At 38.7% G+C, this 15,424-nt stretch overlaps 1 protein-coding gene across 2 annotated transcripts in view; it reads right to left on the bottom strand.

Annotated features, from left to right (window-relative positions):
- The window catches only part of enpep (glutamyl aminopeptidase), a 29,999-nt gene extending 15,100 nt beyond the window's left edge, over nucleotides 1–14,899 (bottom strand). Inside the window, exons 1-12 of one of the 2 annotated variants that reach the window (XM_067614080.1) lie at nucleotides 14,043–14,899; nucleotides 10,835–10,976; nucleotides 9,726–9,860; nucleotides 9,451–9,571; nucleotides 6,498–6,652; nucleotides 4,756–4,869; nucleotides 4,513–4,647; nucleotides 4,249–4,314; nucleotides 3,987–4,052; nucleotides 3,714–3,874; nucleotides 2,449–2,531; nucleotides 2,032–2,168 (exon numbers count right to left, since the gene is read on the bottom strand). In XM_067614080.1, coding sequence (XP_067470181.1) covers nucleotides 2,032–2,168; nucleotides 2,449–2,531; nucleotides 3,714–3,874; nucleotides 3,987–4,052; nucleotides 4,249–4,314; nucleotides 4,513–4,647; nucleotides 4,756–4,869; nucleotides 6,498–6,652; nucleotides 9,451–9,571; nucleotides 9,726–9,860; nucleotides 10,835–10,976; nucleotides 14,043–14,665 — 1,938 coding nt within the window. In that variant the 5' untranslated portion in view covers nucleotides 14,666–14,899. The remainder of the gene's footprint in view (nucleotides 1–2,031; nucleotides 2,169–2,448; nucleotides 2,532–3,713; nucleotides 3,875–3,986; nucleotides 4,053–4,248; nucleotides 4,315–4,512; nucleotides 4,648–4,755; nucleotides 4,870–6,497; nucleotides 6,653–9,450; nucleotides 9,572–9,725; nucleotides 9,861–10,834; nucleotides 10,977–14,042) is intronic. The other variant, XM_067614078.1, reaches the window with a different exon arrangement.
- Nucleotides 14,900–15,424: the final 525 nt, after the last annotated feature.

Genomic DNA, 15,424 nt, shown 5'->3' with positions numbered 1-15,424 from the left:
ATATCTGGCAGTTTTAAATCAAAAATTGGTTAAATGTAGGCAAAAGTATTTAAAATATATGGAATATAAGGAAAATGTTTTGGGAACAAAGAGGTCTTGCAGTATGCCAGTATTGAGGGTATGACAGAGAATTAGGGTCACTGGATATTCATTGAATACAAATACAACAGTTACAATATCATATAATATCAGTTATTATAATAAATATATTACATACAACAACAAAATGTATTTTATGCAATTTTTTCAAACTAAAATTATGACTTTCTTCTTGTAATTACTTCAGTCTCATAGCATTACAACTTAATTCTCAAAATTCATAATACTCCTGTCATGTGATGGTATTCAGCCCAGCTGAAAATCACTGACCGTTGTCTGTCCATCTTTGGTGCGAATTAAAAATGAAATTACTACTTCTTGGCGTTTTACTCGCAAAGATTTTATTGCACTTACAGTAACATAATGAGTGTAGTTGTTGTCAACTCACGTATTTCACCTGCTTTACTGTCTCTCCTCTGAAAAGCCAGTCACTCCCCATAAACCCCCATGTTAAAATGCCCAACTGTACAGTATGAATAAACATGTTTACAGCCTGGTACAAAAAACAGTTGTGGTCTCTATAGTTAATTTCCTCATTCATGACAACTGTGGGGTGAATTTTTATATAATTTACATATTAAATTTTATTAAGGCTTCAAGTTATACACAATTAAGGGTATGGCCGCTTTGAGTGACAGGTGGGTGCCATTACAGGCAAGTCACTACCGTGGCGCTGGTTAGGTAGCATAACCATGACGTAACCCCAGGTTCACAGAGTTTACGTGTGGGTGTAGCCGTCTCTATTTAAGTGTTTTCAGTTCATGTAAGTTAATTATAACATTTTGGTCGACTAAAGTCTTGTTTAGCATTTGGTTGTACTAAAAGACCATCTAAGGAGTCAGATGTTCAGTTTTTTCCAGTAAGTGCATTTTGTTTTAATGGTTTTAATCTTGTTTTTTGCTAGTAAAAATTAGCATTAGCATTAGCATCAACACAGTTAACCATATACTGTAAATGCACTGTGCTAACCAAGCTAGCAGCTAGTTTTAGGGTCAGCTCCAGCCTCTCTTCCAAATATGGTCACTTCTGGCTCCAAAAATTCAAGATGGCGATGGTCATAATGCAAACTCGTTTCAAAATGGGGGTCCACAAACCAATGAGTGATGTCTCAGTGGCTACGTTTTTATTATTTTTTACAGTCTATGCTCTACACACGGAGGGTTCAGCTCAGCTTGCGATGAACCATAGAAAGCAGAGGAGAGTAGCGCGACCATAAATGACAGAAAAACTGAAACTGAAATGAAACAAGTGCACATAAATGAGGTAAAAAACATAAATAAACATAGCCTGTTCTGCATTTAGCTGTCATTTATGGTCACGCTACTCTCCTTCTCTATGTGCTTCACTGCGGACAGGGTCTCAGCCCCACCACACCATGGATGTATAATAAGAGCTGGATAGGACGCTGCCACTCAGCCAATTTTTCCCAGTGGCCACTCACAGTATTGCAGCAAAAAATCCCCCTGCAACCCAAAAAATTTTCCCCATAGACCACTATTGTTAAAGAGATGCCTGTAAAACTGTTGACAGGACGCCTCGAGCTGCAAACGTCAATTATGATTCTTTCTATTATGAACTTTTAATCCATGAAGGTTTTATGTTTGTAAAACTTTCCTCGAGCCGAGAAAAGCGATCACAATGTAAAGTCGGACTGAATGGGCGCCTTTTTAGTCCAGTATCCAGCTCTTATAATACATCCATGCTCCACACACGGAGCTCAGCAAAGCGGAGGACAGACAGACAGCGGTGGAGAGTTGGAGAGTAAGTGCAATAAAAGCTTCACGAGTAAAAAGCCAAGAAGAGTAATTCTATAATGTAATCCAAGCAAAAGATGGAGAGAGTCCAAATGACAAAAAATATTGAGTATAATATGAAACAATAGACGTTTTTCTATCATCACACGATATATATCATCATATCGCACAGCCCTACCGAGTGGTTGTTTTGAAACTGTTGGCTGATAGCATCCCACTGGTGGCCATCATGGTTGACTCTATAGAATCCAATGTGATCATGGTTGATCTTCAGCAGGCCATCCACAGAAGGTGAGTAGTTATTGATAATAAGCTCTGAAAAACAGCACAGATCATTATGATTCTGTAAGTGTGTGAGTGACAATGGAAAGCTTGTTTAAATCAGTTTTTCCTATAAAATTTAAACCTTCTGACTATATTAACTGGAAAACAAATGAGATGAAAATAAAATGTAAAACTAACAAAGAAATACTTGTTAATATTTTATTTATATTAATTTCATTCTTACTTTTCTTCTTTTATCTTTGAATAAATATTTTTGATTATTTTGAATGTTTTGAAGATGATTACACACTTCTGAAGTTGAGCATACTACCTTTGTTGCTCTTGTCAAACATATTCAATATATTCTTGTTGCTTTTCACAGAGTGCCATCTGACTGGGATGGTCCAGCTGTAGCTGTAACAAAAACAAACGTATTATTGTTATTAATGCACTATCATACAAAACCTAGAAAATATAACATGAAATCTTTTTAGGCCATCGTTGAGAAACAAATTCTCACTTATATATAATTTATATATTTTTTCAAAATATCTGGGCTTGTATTTATCACACCTCTAAAAGTAAAATTTAGGACTTCAGTGAAAGATAAAAATATAAATCCTTCACTTTTAATCACAAACATCAGATTAAAAACTATTATCAAACTAGTTCTGAGTGTAAAATGCTGCAGAGGTGTGTTGAGTTGGTTCAGAGTAGAACCTGGATGACTGCAGTACAGAAACTCTGTTCTCTGTCTGATTGCAGCATCATTAAGAATGGAGTCACTTCAGTCTATTATTATTTGTATTTGAACATTTGATAGGATGTTACACCACTTTTTATTGTTTTCTTATGTCTATCGATTTGATCAAACAGACAACAAGAATAAATCAGCATTGATTTGATTATTATCCACTTTCTAAACATCTTCATTGTCTGCAGTTGTCAGTGTGGAACTAAATTCTCCTTATTATATGATATCTCGTTTACCAACAGCAGAACATCCCAAAGATAACTTGCTGTTATTTCATCCCTATTTATATATTTATCTATTATAATTATATTAGATTGATGTTCATGTCACATGTTTATTATTCATGGAGATTTAACGATTACACACAAATAAAATTAACTTTTAAACAAAGTCTAGTTATAGATGTTCTTATAGAATAACATACCACTGACCAATCTGTGAGGAGTTTTTAAAAGAATGTACAATATGACAGATGTAGGGTCAGTTTATATCTCTGATTGGCTGTTCCCTCATGTGATTAATCATGTGATCACTTGCGAGTTGCTCTTAAAAGTTACTTTTACACTTTGCTGTAAGTAGGAAAAAGTCACTTCATAAATGTGTCATTGCTCCCACTCAGAGAAGATAGGTTTGATAAGGGCCCTGATAACAAGGTTGTATTCTTGAGATCAAAATAATAAGCAACTACGTCCAAAGCTGCTAAGTACAGTATTTGGCAGGCCTTGGACTTTTTGGATTGTTTAATTAAGCCAAACTATGGCAATGCCATCTTTATCCACTTCAGAAAGCTCTGAGAATTTAACCAGTGAAAGAGGGTTTTTAATCTCCTTTGTATCCCTGACCCAAGAGCTGAAGGAGGCTGGCTGGCATCAGCTTTGGGATCGAGGAGGAAGCGCTTTTGGCTCAGTTTGGCAGTCCCCTCTGAGACAAACAGGTTCAGAAGAGGATAACCCATCTGTTTGGTCCATGTGTCCATAACCTCTGCAACTGGCAACCCACTCACCTGAGCAGAGAGAGAAGAATATGGGTAAAGATCAGAAAACAAAACACAAAACAGTTCATCTTAATAAAGTGGTTTTCAGTCAGGCTTTGAATGGATGTAAGCTCAAACATACACTAGCCAGAGATGCCCAGAAGTTGTCAGTTTTGGCATTCTTAAAGTGGTAGTCTTTTAAATATTTCTGTTGGAAGAAGAAAGACAGGCTTTTATCAGTCAGCTGCTGGAGACATTGAAGCTTTATTGATAGAACATTTAGGAAAAAGATTCACTTTTAGATCCAAATTTTCAAAACATCTTGTAAATAAGATCCATGTTGAGATTCATACTTCACTTAGACAGCTTATTATCTTGGATAAGAAGGATTGACTCTGACTTACTCTACAGCCGTCTCTGAACACGTCTTTACCCATCCAGTCCTCCAGCATCCTGAGAATGGACGCTCCCTGGAAAATGTTGAAGTATATTCATTGTTTTCTGTTGCATGATGCTTGATACTTTTTGGCTGTTTTATGTTGATAATGTAATTGACATGTCAATGTCTCCATGGAGGCAAAATTTTAAGATTTGGGTTAAGTACAGGATCAAACATTTTACTGTATTCATTTGCAATGATGCAATGAAGGGTTTTCCAGTGGTCATACCTTGTTGTATGATATGGCATCAAACACAGAGGTGATCTCTGCTGGGGTCGACACATTCACAATTATTGGGTGAGAGGAGAGGAGAGCGTCATCCACCATGACAGGAAGCACATCACTGATTATCATGATGTCTCGCTGCACACCACAAGAGGAGACAATACAAGTTTCAGGGTACTAAAGTCCTCAAAGTGACCAGTCTTCTGTCATTGTGACTAATAGTGTAGTGCAGCTTTGAGAACTCACCATGCCCCAGTTGGGCTCAGCTTTCTCCACACCGATGTACTCAAAGAAACTGGCAAAGCCCTCATTAAGCCAGAGGTCATCCCACCAATCCATAGTCACAATGTTCCCAAACCACTGCAAAAAGACATTTACCATGAGTTTCTAGGAGCCAAACAAAGGAAAGGGAGTACATAGAGATTTGTAAAGGGCAAACAAAAATTTGATATGGACCACTTCTGACTCCCCATTCTTACATCTCTGCTTGTGCTTTATGCATTTATCCTGTTGCCATCCAGCCCTGTATTCCTAGCAATAACATTCATATTGGACAGTTTACCTCCAGTGCCAACGTTTAGTGTGAATGCAGGAAGCAGCATGCCCTTTGTGTGGCAAAGCAGACAGTGTAGATGTGAAGATTGGGGTTTTGAATGGACAGTCTTTCCCTAAACTTAACCATGCACAGATATTGCAGATATAAATATATTTTTTCAAAGTGTTGGCACTAAACATTAAAAAATGTTGTCATTGGCTGCAGTGCACACTGCGGACAATAAGTGAGTGGTACCTTCTTTTTATTTTAACAAAAGCCCCAGAGGCCAGTTAGTACTGTTATACTGGAATACTACCACCTCATGTTTGCTGTGGGTACATTATTTTGTGGAAATTCTAATGAGAAACCAAATTAGAATTTCTAATTTAGAGAAGTCTAACTAGCAATATGCGTCATTCAAGCATTTACATTTTCCACAGTACATCAATGCAACATCAATGTCTCTCCTCTGACAGTAATACTGTTTTTATTCATAAATCATTTACTGATTTCCTGGATCACTGTTAAGCTATGGCAATAAAACTCAACCCCTCCTGTACAGATGTTTTACATTACAGTTTAAAAGGTATAATCACTTTCATTCCTGGTGGGCTTTTTTATGCTACGTTTGATATTGAAAATCACACACAGTGAGGTGTATACCACTGTGAGCTTCAATGTAAGTTCAACAAATCATGTCACACAGCTCTGCACCATGCTTTAATCACCACACATTTTCAGCTCTCTTGCCTTCTTCCTGGTTGTGTCTGAGGTTGTTTTCCATACAGTCCATTGATTAATCATGAGACTTACAGTATTAAACACCATATTACCAAACAAATTAGCACTTTTAAACACCCTGCTGTAGATGAATTAAATTATTTCATGAAGATTAATGAAGATGAATCGTATTACCACAAACGTGGGGCCTACTCTCGGACCTTTGAGTGTCTCGTGCCCTGACGCAGCAGCAGCCCACTTTGGTAATCCCATTTAGCATACTGTATGTGTGTACAGTATTTCTTCTACACTGTAAAAGTTTATTGTTCAGTACTTGTGCAAAGAGAGCCTCATAAAAGCTTGCAGCTATATGTGATGCCTCATTCCTGTAACTTTGACATAAAACTTTATTGACTGCCTCAAGGTCTCTTATCACAGTAAGATAGCTGATATTCCGGAGAGTAATGTGATGACAATGTAATTTATGTTGGCAATGCTTCTGACATTCTACTGCCCCTTCTTCAGATCTTCATAAACTTTATCTGGATGTTTATCTGGATTTTAATGACCTGTAAATGAGCTGATCTTTTTCACCTCTGAATGAGGTAATTTTATGTCTCTGATATTCTGAGATAAAACAAATCTGTGATTTATTACTTAAAGATGTACAGTATATTGTAAAAGCTTATTCGATATAGATGGGCATAAATTGCCTTTGGTTGTGGTGTAGTACCTGGTGAACCAGCTCATGGGCGATAACACTGGCCACTCGCTGCTTGTTGTAGGAGGATGACTGCTTCTCATCATACAGCAGGTTGGTCTCCCTGTAGGTGATGAGGCCCCAGTTCTCCATTGCACCAGTACCAAAGTCAGGGATGGCTATCTTATCTGGATCAAAACAACACAGAGAGCGCATTAGAGTAACTGCTTATCAGATTTTTTATTGCATTACTGCTTTAGTCATTCAAACAGGGAGATAGTGACTGACTGTAAGATTATATTATACAAAATAGTGGCCATGAAAGTTGGAATGGATATTAATGGTTCCTAGAGAATTTCTACAGTATATAACAAAACTGAGTACACCCCTCGTCAATATCACTAAAATGTTAAGTAATTACAAATCCTGTCTATTAAATACAATTTTATTTGTTTTTAGACAAAACCCAAGAAGAATTAAACAGCTTTGACTAATAAAACTATAATGAAAGGTCCATATTTAAGAATGAACTGCAACAAAAGTCAGCAGACCCTTCATTAGTGAGACGCATCCTTTTATTTGTCAATATTTAGTATGCTTGATTACCCGCCTTTATTTCTGATAACAGATTGATTCTTCTGGGCAGAGATGATACCAGTCTTGCCCAAATCTGTGGAGATGTTCTGTCATTCTTCAAAGGTGATTATTTCAGCTGCTCTTTGCTAGAGGGATTTGGTTGCTCAACTTTCCTTTCTAAAATACTCTAAATGTGTTCTATTGGATTCAGGTCAGGGGAAATACCTGGTCAAGTCAAAGTTTTCACTTTTTTCTTATTTAAAAGCTCTTGTGTGATTTTTGCAGTGTGTTTTGGATCATTGTCACGTTAGAAAATTCCTCTACTTCTAAGCTTCTTGAGACTGGGAGTCATCTTTTCATTCAGTATTTGGGCTTGCAAATGTGCATTCACATTGCCATGCATATATGTCATCTCCCCTACATCTTTTGCGCTGGAAGTAGGGGAGCCAAGGTGCCATTGCCCCCCCCCCCACTTTACCCTCCTCCTACATTCTTTTTAAGTTGCAAATCACTGTATCCCTTCAAATTGCCCTATATTGCAACATTTACGGTAAAAAGACGCAGCAGGTTTTCTGTAATTCACAGAAACCCTGCTGCTGTGAGTGCAGTGCCAAAGCTTTGGGTCTGTCCTGTAGGTCATGTGGGCTGCCACTACTTCAGTCCTGAATTGTGTGAGCCAAGCTCTGCATATTTCTGCTCATCAAAACTGGTATTTTAATTTGACAGAGTGGAACTCAGGACATTTTTATTCTAAGTGGCTAAAAGTGAAGATTTCACCCTTGCTGAAAACAGTCCTGAGTAAAACAATACAAGGGGCTGTGTTGGTGTGGGCGTGTTGTTTAAAGTGCTGGTGAAACAATGAAATATGATCCAGCATGGAGTAACAGGTTACTGTGTTTAAAGGCTGCACAATGATTTGTAATACTTACAACTCTCATTTACTAGTGCGCACATGTGGAATGTGTCTGTGTGTCCGCGGACCCCCGAAAAGTAAGCTATGAATGGAACTGTGTCCGCGGCCGTGGTCCGCATGCAAGTCCACAGCTGTCCGCTAACGCGGAAAGTATGAAAAGGCCTTCGCACACACACACGCACACACACACTTTTTGGCCCCCGCACTTCTGAAATTAATCCGGCTCCCCTGCCCACCTCCATGTTTCACTGTCGGCACTATATAGTCACTGTGGTAGTCCTGGCCAGGTCCACGCCAAACATGCTGGACCCCATCTGATCCAAACTAATTTATTTTGGTTTCATCTGACCAAAGAATGTGCTGCCAGTATTCATCAGGCTTCTTTTCATGGTCTTTGGCAAAGTTTTACCTTGCAGTTTTGTGTCATTTGGTGAGCAATGGTTTTCTTCTTGGATGTCGTCTGTAGAGGTTGACTTCATGCAGTGTCCTTCACACTGTCTGAACAGTCACTGTTTCCACAGATAATCCTTTACTGAATTGTGTGTGCCGTCATTTTCCGAGGACAGCCACTGTGCCTTCTGTTATTGGTAGCATGGGTACTCCTGTTCCTCCTAACCACTGCTGCAACTGTGTTTTGGCTTCTGTTCAGTAGTCCATGATCTTCTACCCTCTCCCATCTTATGAAGTCTCACAATCTGGTTTCTTTCTGTTCAGGCAATTCCTCACCATGTGGAGCCATGTTGCATTAGACACAACCCAGGCCAAAACTGAGAAAGTTGTTGTGTTCACAGGTTCTTTTATAACCTTGATCAGGCAGTTAGTCTGAATTAGAAGTCACAGCTGTAATCATTTTTGTTTCAGTGGTCACCTGTATTCTCACTCTTGTGTCAGTAGTCACAGATATATTCACTTTTGTTGCATTGACATCAGCAAATTAAAATAAAGCAATAATGGTCAATGTTACTGATCTGAGGGGGCAAGTCCCCTGCAGCGATTATACACCTGTTGCTTGACCTACAGGAACAGTTTAAGAGTAGACAGGCCTTTTACTCTTTGAAAAGGTAGCAGTGTTTAGACTGAACACTATGTGTGTATTAGTGTTACTGTTTATTTAAATCTACTGAACGTATTAAATTATTATTAATACCATTGATCAGCTGTTCTCAGGAACAGAATCACAATTAAAATTTACTTGAGAACATATTCCCAAGAGAATAATACTGCAACCTCTATGGGCCCCTAGCAGGGACATTTAGACTTGTTATTCTTATTTGGAAAGTGTGACCCCTTAAACAAAGTAGGTCTCACCATGATCACAAAGGTGGAACAAAGAAAAAGATCAATTACATGTAGTGTAATCAGAAATGATTTACATAGTATGTGACAGTATAGCAATATGTAAATCACAGCATTTGGTGAGGGAGTGAGCCACTTCCCTGTTTAATGTGGAGTGATAAGAGGTTGACGATGATTACTACAGAGTATTTCTATACGTACCCAGTTTTGAGATGGAGTATGACATGTTGAAGTATTCCTCAAAGTAATCAAAGATGACCTTGGTCACGTTGGCAGCATAGATTGCGGTGTCTAATTGAGTTGGCTGGGCGTAGATTCTCAACTGTAAAGACAAATTAAGACAAAACTCAAAAGTATGTGTGTATGGGTTTGTTTGTCTGACAGTATAAATCTTATAGTATATTCATTTCAAATCTTTTCAACAATTCTCACTGTAAATTAATGGTACTGATTGTGACACATAGTGGTAAACTCACAGGAATTCCTCGGGCGGATGTTCTTTCCACATGGCTGAACTGGTGCACAGCAAAACATACCAAATAGGTACTCATTGGAATGGACTTCTGGAAGGAGGTCCTCACTTTATTGCCAAGCAGTTGTTGAGGGTTTCCCTAGAGATAGGAAAAGGCTAATGGGTTAATGTGGCTGTCACTCTGCCTGTAGAGATGGGTGGATCCCCTGGTCCAAAAACAGAGGCACAAGATTGATTCCTCTGCTTTTAGTATTCAAAGCATTCACTACAAGCCCAGCTTACTCTTTCTTTGTTTTGTTTTTTTTCTTTAACCATGGGAAAGTTTTAGAAATTATGCTCCTTCCACCTACTGCAACTATACTGAGTCCAACAGGATTATGAACAGTTTTATTCGCAAAGTGATGATGTATGATTTTCTCTAGAATGAAAAACTTAATAGTCAAAACTACCATAATGAACTTAATTAAAATTAAATTAAAAGGGCAGAAAATAGAGCTAAAAAACACTGCTATTGAGCTGTGATAGATCTTTTTCAGACATTTTTCTGGCAATATTGACAGTTGTCACTAGCAGATTTGATTAGCTGTAGCTAGCTATCTGCTTAATACTAACTCATAGGAAACTTGGTTGGTTGGAAACTCTGTATCCAACTGATTTTTTAATATTTCCAGCTGATTAATAGAAGTCTGTCTAATGGTCTTAAATGTAGGCTAAACATGATGGCATATATGGTGTAATTCTAAAATACTGTTAAAGCTACTCAGGCAAAAATTAGCAACCTCACCAGTTGATGATCCATGATCCATTGCAAGAGAAAGGATTTGGGGATGAAGACTAACTGATGTGTTTGGCAAATCTAGCACTATCTTAGGTAATGCTCCGTGCACACCACTTAAGGAGCATGCGGACAAATCCAAAACCTGACAGACCAGGGGAGGGATTTAGCAAAAGTCAATTTGTCCTGGGCAGCATTCACTGGGCAATGATGCATCTGTACAAGTTGAAAATGTTTCAACTTCAGCAAAAAAAAAAATCAGCTTACTGACATTACAAATGTACAGAGACATGAAGAAAAAGGAGTGGAAGAACTTATATTTCTGACTTTAGTCCTACCTCAGGTGGCATGTTGGACAGAGCATTATAGTTAGCATCATGCGTGATGGAGATTTTGTAAGTAGCCTTCTTGTTGGGTTCATCGAAGCATGGAAATGACTTGCGGGCATCTGTTGGCTCATGATCAGTTGCAGCAATCTTTCTGTTGATCAAATAAAGGACAGATTATTGCAGAAAGGGTTTGAGACCAGAAACTTTATTTTTTTTTAAAACTCTGTAAGTACAAAAGAAAATTGTTTGCCATCTTTAATTTAGAACAAAAGCTGTCCTCTATATTATTTTGTATTAGTTAGCTCCCCTGACTGAGCCTGATCCCAGAGAAACTTCTCAACTACTTGTGAAAGTAAAAGCATCTTTTAGTGGACTCAACCAGGGCAGCTTCATTGAAAAGTCCATTCTCAGTGTATGTGCACTGGAGCCTTCAAGTTTCCACATTACGTTTGTTAATTGCATACTGCATCATGATTGGCTCCTAACTAATTGTGATGTCACAATCATGCTCGTATTTAACTGAGATTTAAGGTGAACACAGAGAAACTTTCCTCCTTCAGCCGATGAATGTGAAAACAAAGTCTGCACATACATCATTCTGTACAGAGAAGAGAACAACATCCAAGTGAGGGTACAAGAAGCAAAGTAGAACATATTTTTGAGTGGAGAGGGACTTTTTTCATGTCAGCAAAAAGATATCAAAATATAAAAACTTCTCCACCCACGCAAAACTGGACATCAGTTTGTAATACTCACAATTCTGTAATCTCAAAGTAATCTCTAATATCTATCCACATGCTCAGTGTGTATGAGATTATGTATTTAGCCAATGACTGTTTGAATATATACATAGAGTCCAGCACAGCAGATCAGAAGTGGATTATGTCTCTGGAGTGGTTTGAGAAAATCTAAGTATGTTTTGATCATTTTTTCCTTGCAACCTAAACATGTGTCACCATTGGAATCTTTTGTAACATTGACATGAATCCAAGCTGACCACAGCTGCTCTCCGTAAAGGAGCACACAGTGTTTACAGAGCAGAGGTAAGAGTGTTTGTTACTCAAAATATTAATTCTGGACGGTGTACCATTTCAACCAATTTACTCAAAGAAATTGAGCAAAGATTTAATGATTATCTGTATGGTGTCTTGAAACTTTTTTCTGTTACAACAAAGCTTACAGAGTAAGTTATGTTATTTATGTTGTCTTTTTATACAGCAAAAAAAATCATGTTTTTGTCTTCAAGGCACCCTACCAAATGGCTTCCAATGACTCCTCTGATCAGGTTAACATTAGCATTTGATTTTTGCTTATTATGAAATTTAATAACTGAAATTTGTTTTGTTTTATCTTTATTTCAATCATAGAAATAAGAAAAGTGAGAGGCAAAAGGAAGATAGAGAATGAAAACTCTACCCTTGGTAAACACAGTCACAAAAACATTCTTTTCGTTGAAGTGCTGCCACACTAATGTTTTTCATTAATTTGATGTACAGCAGACATCATCATAAAATGAAATCTGATTAATATGCAATGCAATTACAACTGGGCATTCCATGGAACGTCTGACTCAATAATGTGCATGAGGTTTTTTAAGTTCTTGGACAGGTCATTCATGCTTTTATTTCTACTTCATTTACTCTGTTACCCTCCTGTTTGCAGCTGCTGCAATACTACTGACATACTGTAAGAGACTAATTATTACGCCACACAAAATTTCTGAGAAATTTCTCAGAAATCCAACAAATAGTCTAACAGCCAGATCTTTGATCATTCAGGCATTGTGACCCCAAACTGCACATCAAACCACAACCAATCTGGCTGAAATTCATCCCATTTCTAAAATTTGACAACCAGTTCAGGATTAATATCAGGCCTAATCTGTATGGTGTCTGGCCAGTTTAAGGGTGACTGGTCTTTTGCAGTTGATGAACCCAACCTGTGGGACCAGTGGATCAGTGAAACCAGTGAAATAGTTTGCAGCTAGTTTGTCTGAATTTTCATCAAACCAAGTGTGTACAGTACACCTGTTCCATATGGCCACACTTAAAGGCAGGATGAAAAGCCTGCTGTCATAGAGAGGAAGGAGACGTGATCAATAGCAAAAATGAGAATAATGGCACAAACAGATCAGTCTGTCCTCTAAGACATTCTTGCACTTCGTTGTTTACATGAATAGTGACAGAAGTAGTTCTGTGAAGAATGAAAAAAGAGCTTCATTGATTGGCACACACCTGGCCAATTACTGCCTGAGGTAGGCCTGCTTGTTGTTGGTTTCAGAAAGTTACAAAAACAGTCTGACACAGACTGTCCAATTCTGGCTTTGGAAAGGTGTGGGGTAGGGTACACACTTCATACAAACTGTTTCATTTGAGGTGTACTGAATCCTTAACAATGGCTGGTAATTTGTTGTACCCACCAGCTGATCCAATATTGTCACTGTTGAGTGAAAATCATGGATCTCAAAATATAGTGATTTTTATACATTTTCAGATAACTCGCACTAATCATTTGCTCCTTTATAAGATGAAATTCATTCTTAGGCTGATGAAGAAATCAAAACCCATTCGATTATCTGTAAAAGTGCATTGTCATACATTTTTTGAAAAGTTGACATTTTGGAGATGTGTGGTTTTTATAGGACAGTCACAGTGATGCATAGCCAAGCATAGTTTGAAACCCCAAAATGTTATTTCAAATGCTGGCAGAGATACCCATAAATCTGATTGAATTTGGGGACAATATACAGTATATGAAATTATATAATTATTATTTCATGACGCAGCCAGAAGATGATAAATGATTAATCAACCAATATAATCATCCCAGAGCATCAGGAGATAGCCGGGAATAGTAATAATAGTAAAGTAATTTTAGTAATTTTTCTTTTCTTTTCTGTTTGTCTGTTATTTTCTCTTTGTTATTTTCAAATTATATACACTGGTAACATTATTATAATGTATAAAAGAATAAATATATTACTTTACACACACAGACAATCCTTGTGTTATAAGGCAATTATTAACTGTTTATACAAATCATTTACAGGTGGGTTTAAAACTGTTAATCTGTTCCAAAAACATGAAGAGATATTGTTATATAGGATTGGGTAAGTCAAAATACTGTTGAGTGTAATAAAGTGCTCTTTTGCTTTTGTGAATAAGCATGTGTGATATGTGTTGGTTATGACAGATTCAAATCCCATCAAACAACTTACTTGGTGACCCCCTGCTCAGTGTAGATGACCCTGTAGAATCCCACAACAGAGCCATTCAGCCACCCCTGGAAGTCCAGACTGAGCACGTACACCTCTCCTGGGCCAGTGATGGGCAGCTCCTCTGTGGCCTCCACCACCACATACTGCTGAGGGTTGTACTCAAAGCAGCTTTTTACAGACACCTCCTTCTGCCCCCCCTGGCTGTCCAGCATCCTCAGCCTGGGCATGGCACTGACAAATGTCTCCCTGATGTGGAGCCACAGATGGCGGGTAGGCTTGCTGACTTCCACGTGGATTTCCACAGTGCCCGTGTAGGTGTCGTCGACCAGGTCTGGCTCCAGGTGCAGGTCATAGTGGATCGGGTTCACGTAACGGGGCAGACGGAAATTCCTCCAGTCCCCGCTGGAGTCAGAGGAAGGCGTACAGGGCCCTCTGCCAGATGAGGGGGGCTGTGTAGGCTCTGCTGTGGGGGCTGGTGTAGTGGTGGTGTCAGGCAAAGAGAGGCCCACCCCAAGGCCCACTGCCAAAGAGCACACCAACACCGTCACACCGATGATAATTCCTTGTTTGCCACTGATGCAGCAGCGCTTCTGCTGCTTCTCCATGTCCATGCTGTCAACCATGGCGACTTCTAAGCCCCCACACTTCTCTGGACTAAAATACAACTGTCTCCAGGTAAAAGCCTCTAATGTTGACCTGAAGTCAGAGCTGCAGGCTTTGGCTCCTGCAGTATTTAGATTAGCTGTGTGAGCTGATCCAAAGCTTGCCTCTGTGGTGCTGAGGGGTGGAGAGAAGAAAGAGGAGGAGAAGTGAGGAGAGGGAATCTGTCAGACAGTGGAGAGAATCCCACATTGAGCGAGAGATTTATTCTGTCCTCAGTGCTGCTAACACACCTCCTCCTGTTAAACATCTACTATCTGCCTGTCAATCAACAGCTAAACTTTATACGCTGTGTTGCAAAAATGCAAAGTACATAAAACATGGTGATAAGTGCAACATTTTGTGTGTGTGTGTGTGTGTGTGTGTGTGTGTGTGTGTGTGTGTGTGTGTGTGTGTGTGTGTGTGTTTGGTTTGAGTCTATCACAGCCATTTAAATTTCAAAGTGAGTTGGAAACTGGGGAATCTGTCCTGCTGACAGTGGATACACAGAGGAAAGGGTCTATTGTTTAGACATGCCTGCGCCTGTTATTGCATTTGCTCTTTGGTCAACATAACAGTGATTGCAACAGAGTTGTGTGAAAAGAAAAAGAAAACAATGGCTGTACTGTGTTGCACCACAGTGGCAGGATTAACTATTCAGAAATATCCTTTTTTCCTTCATGTTCCAGTGGCAGGAGAATGATGATGTTGGCCATCTACTCAGGTGATCAGTTGTTTGTCCA

Source organism: Thunnus thynnus, chromosome 16, assembly GCF_963924715.1.
Source record: "Thunnus thynnus chromosome 16, fThuThy2.1, whole genome shotgun sequence".
Classification (NCBI taxonomy): Eukaryota; Metazoa; Chordata; class Actinopteri; order Scombriformes; family Scombridae; genus Thunnus; species Thunnus thynnus.
The sequence above is the reverse complement of the archived record's forward strand: the minus strand, read 5'-3'. Positions and strand labels throughout refer to the sequence as shown.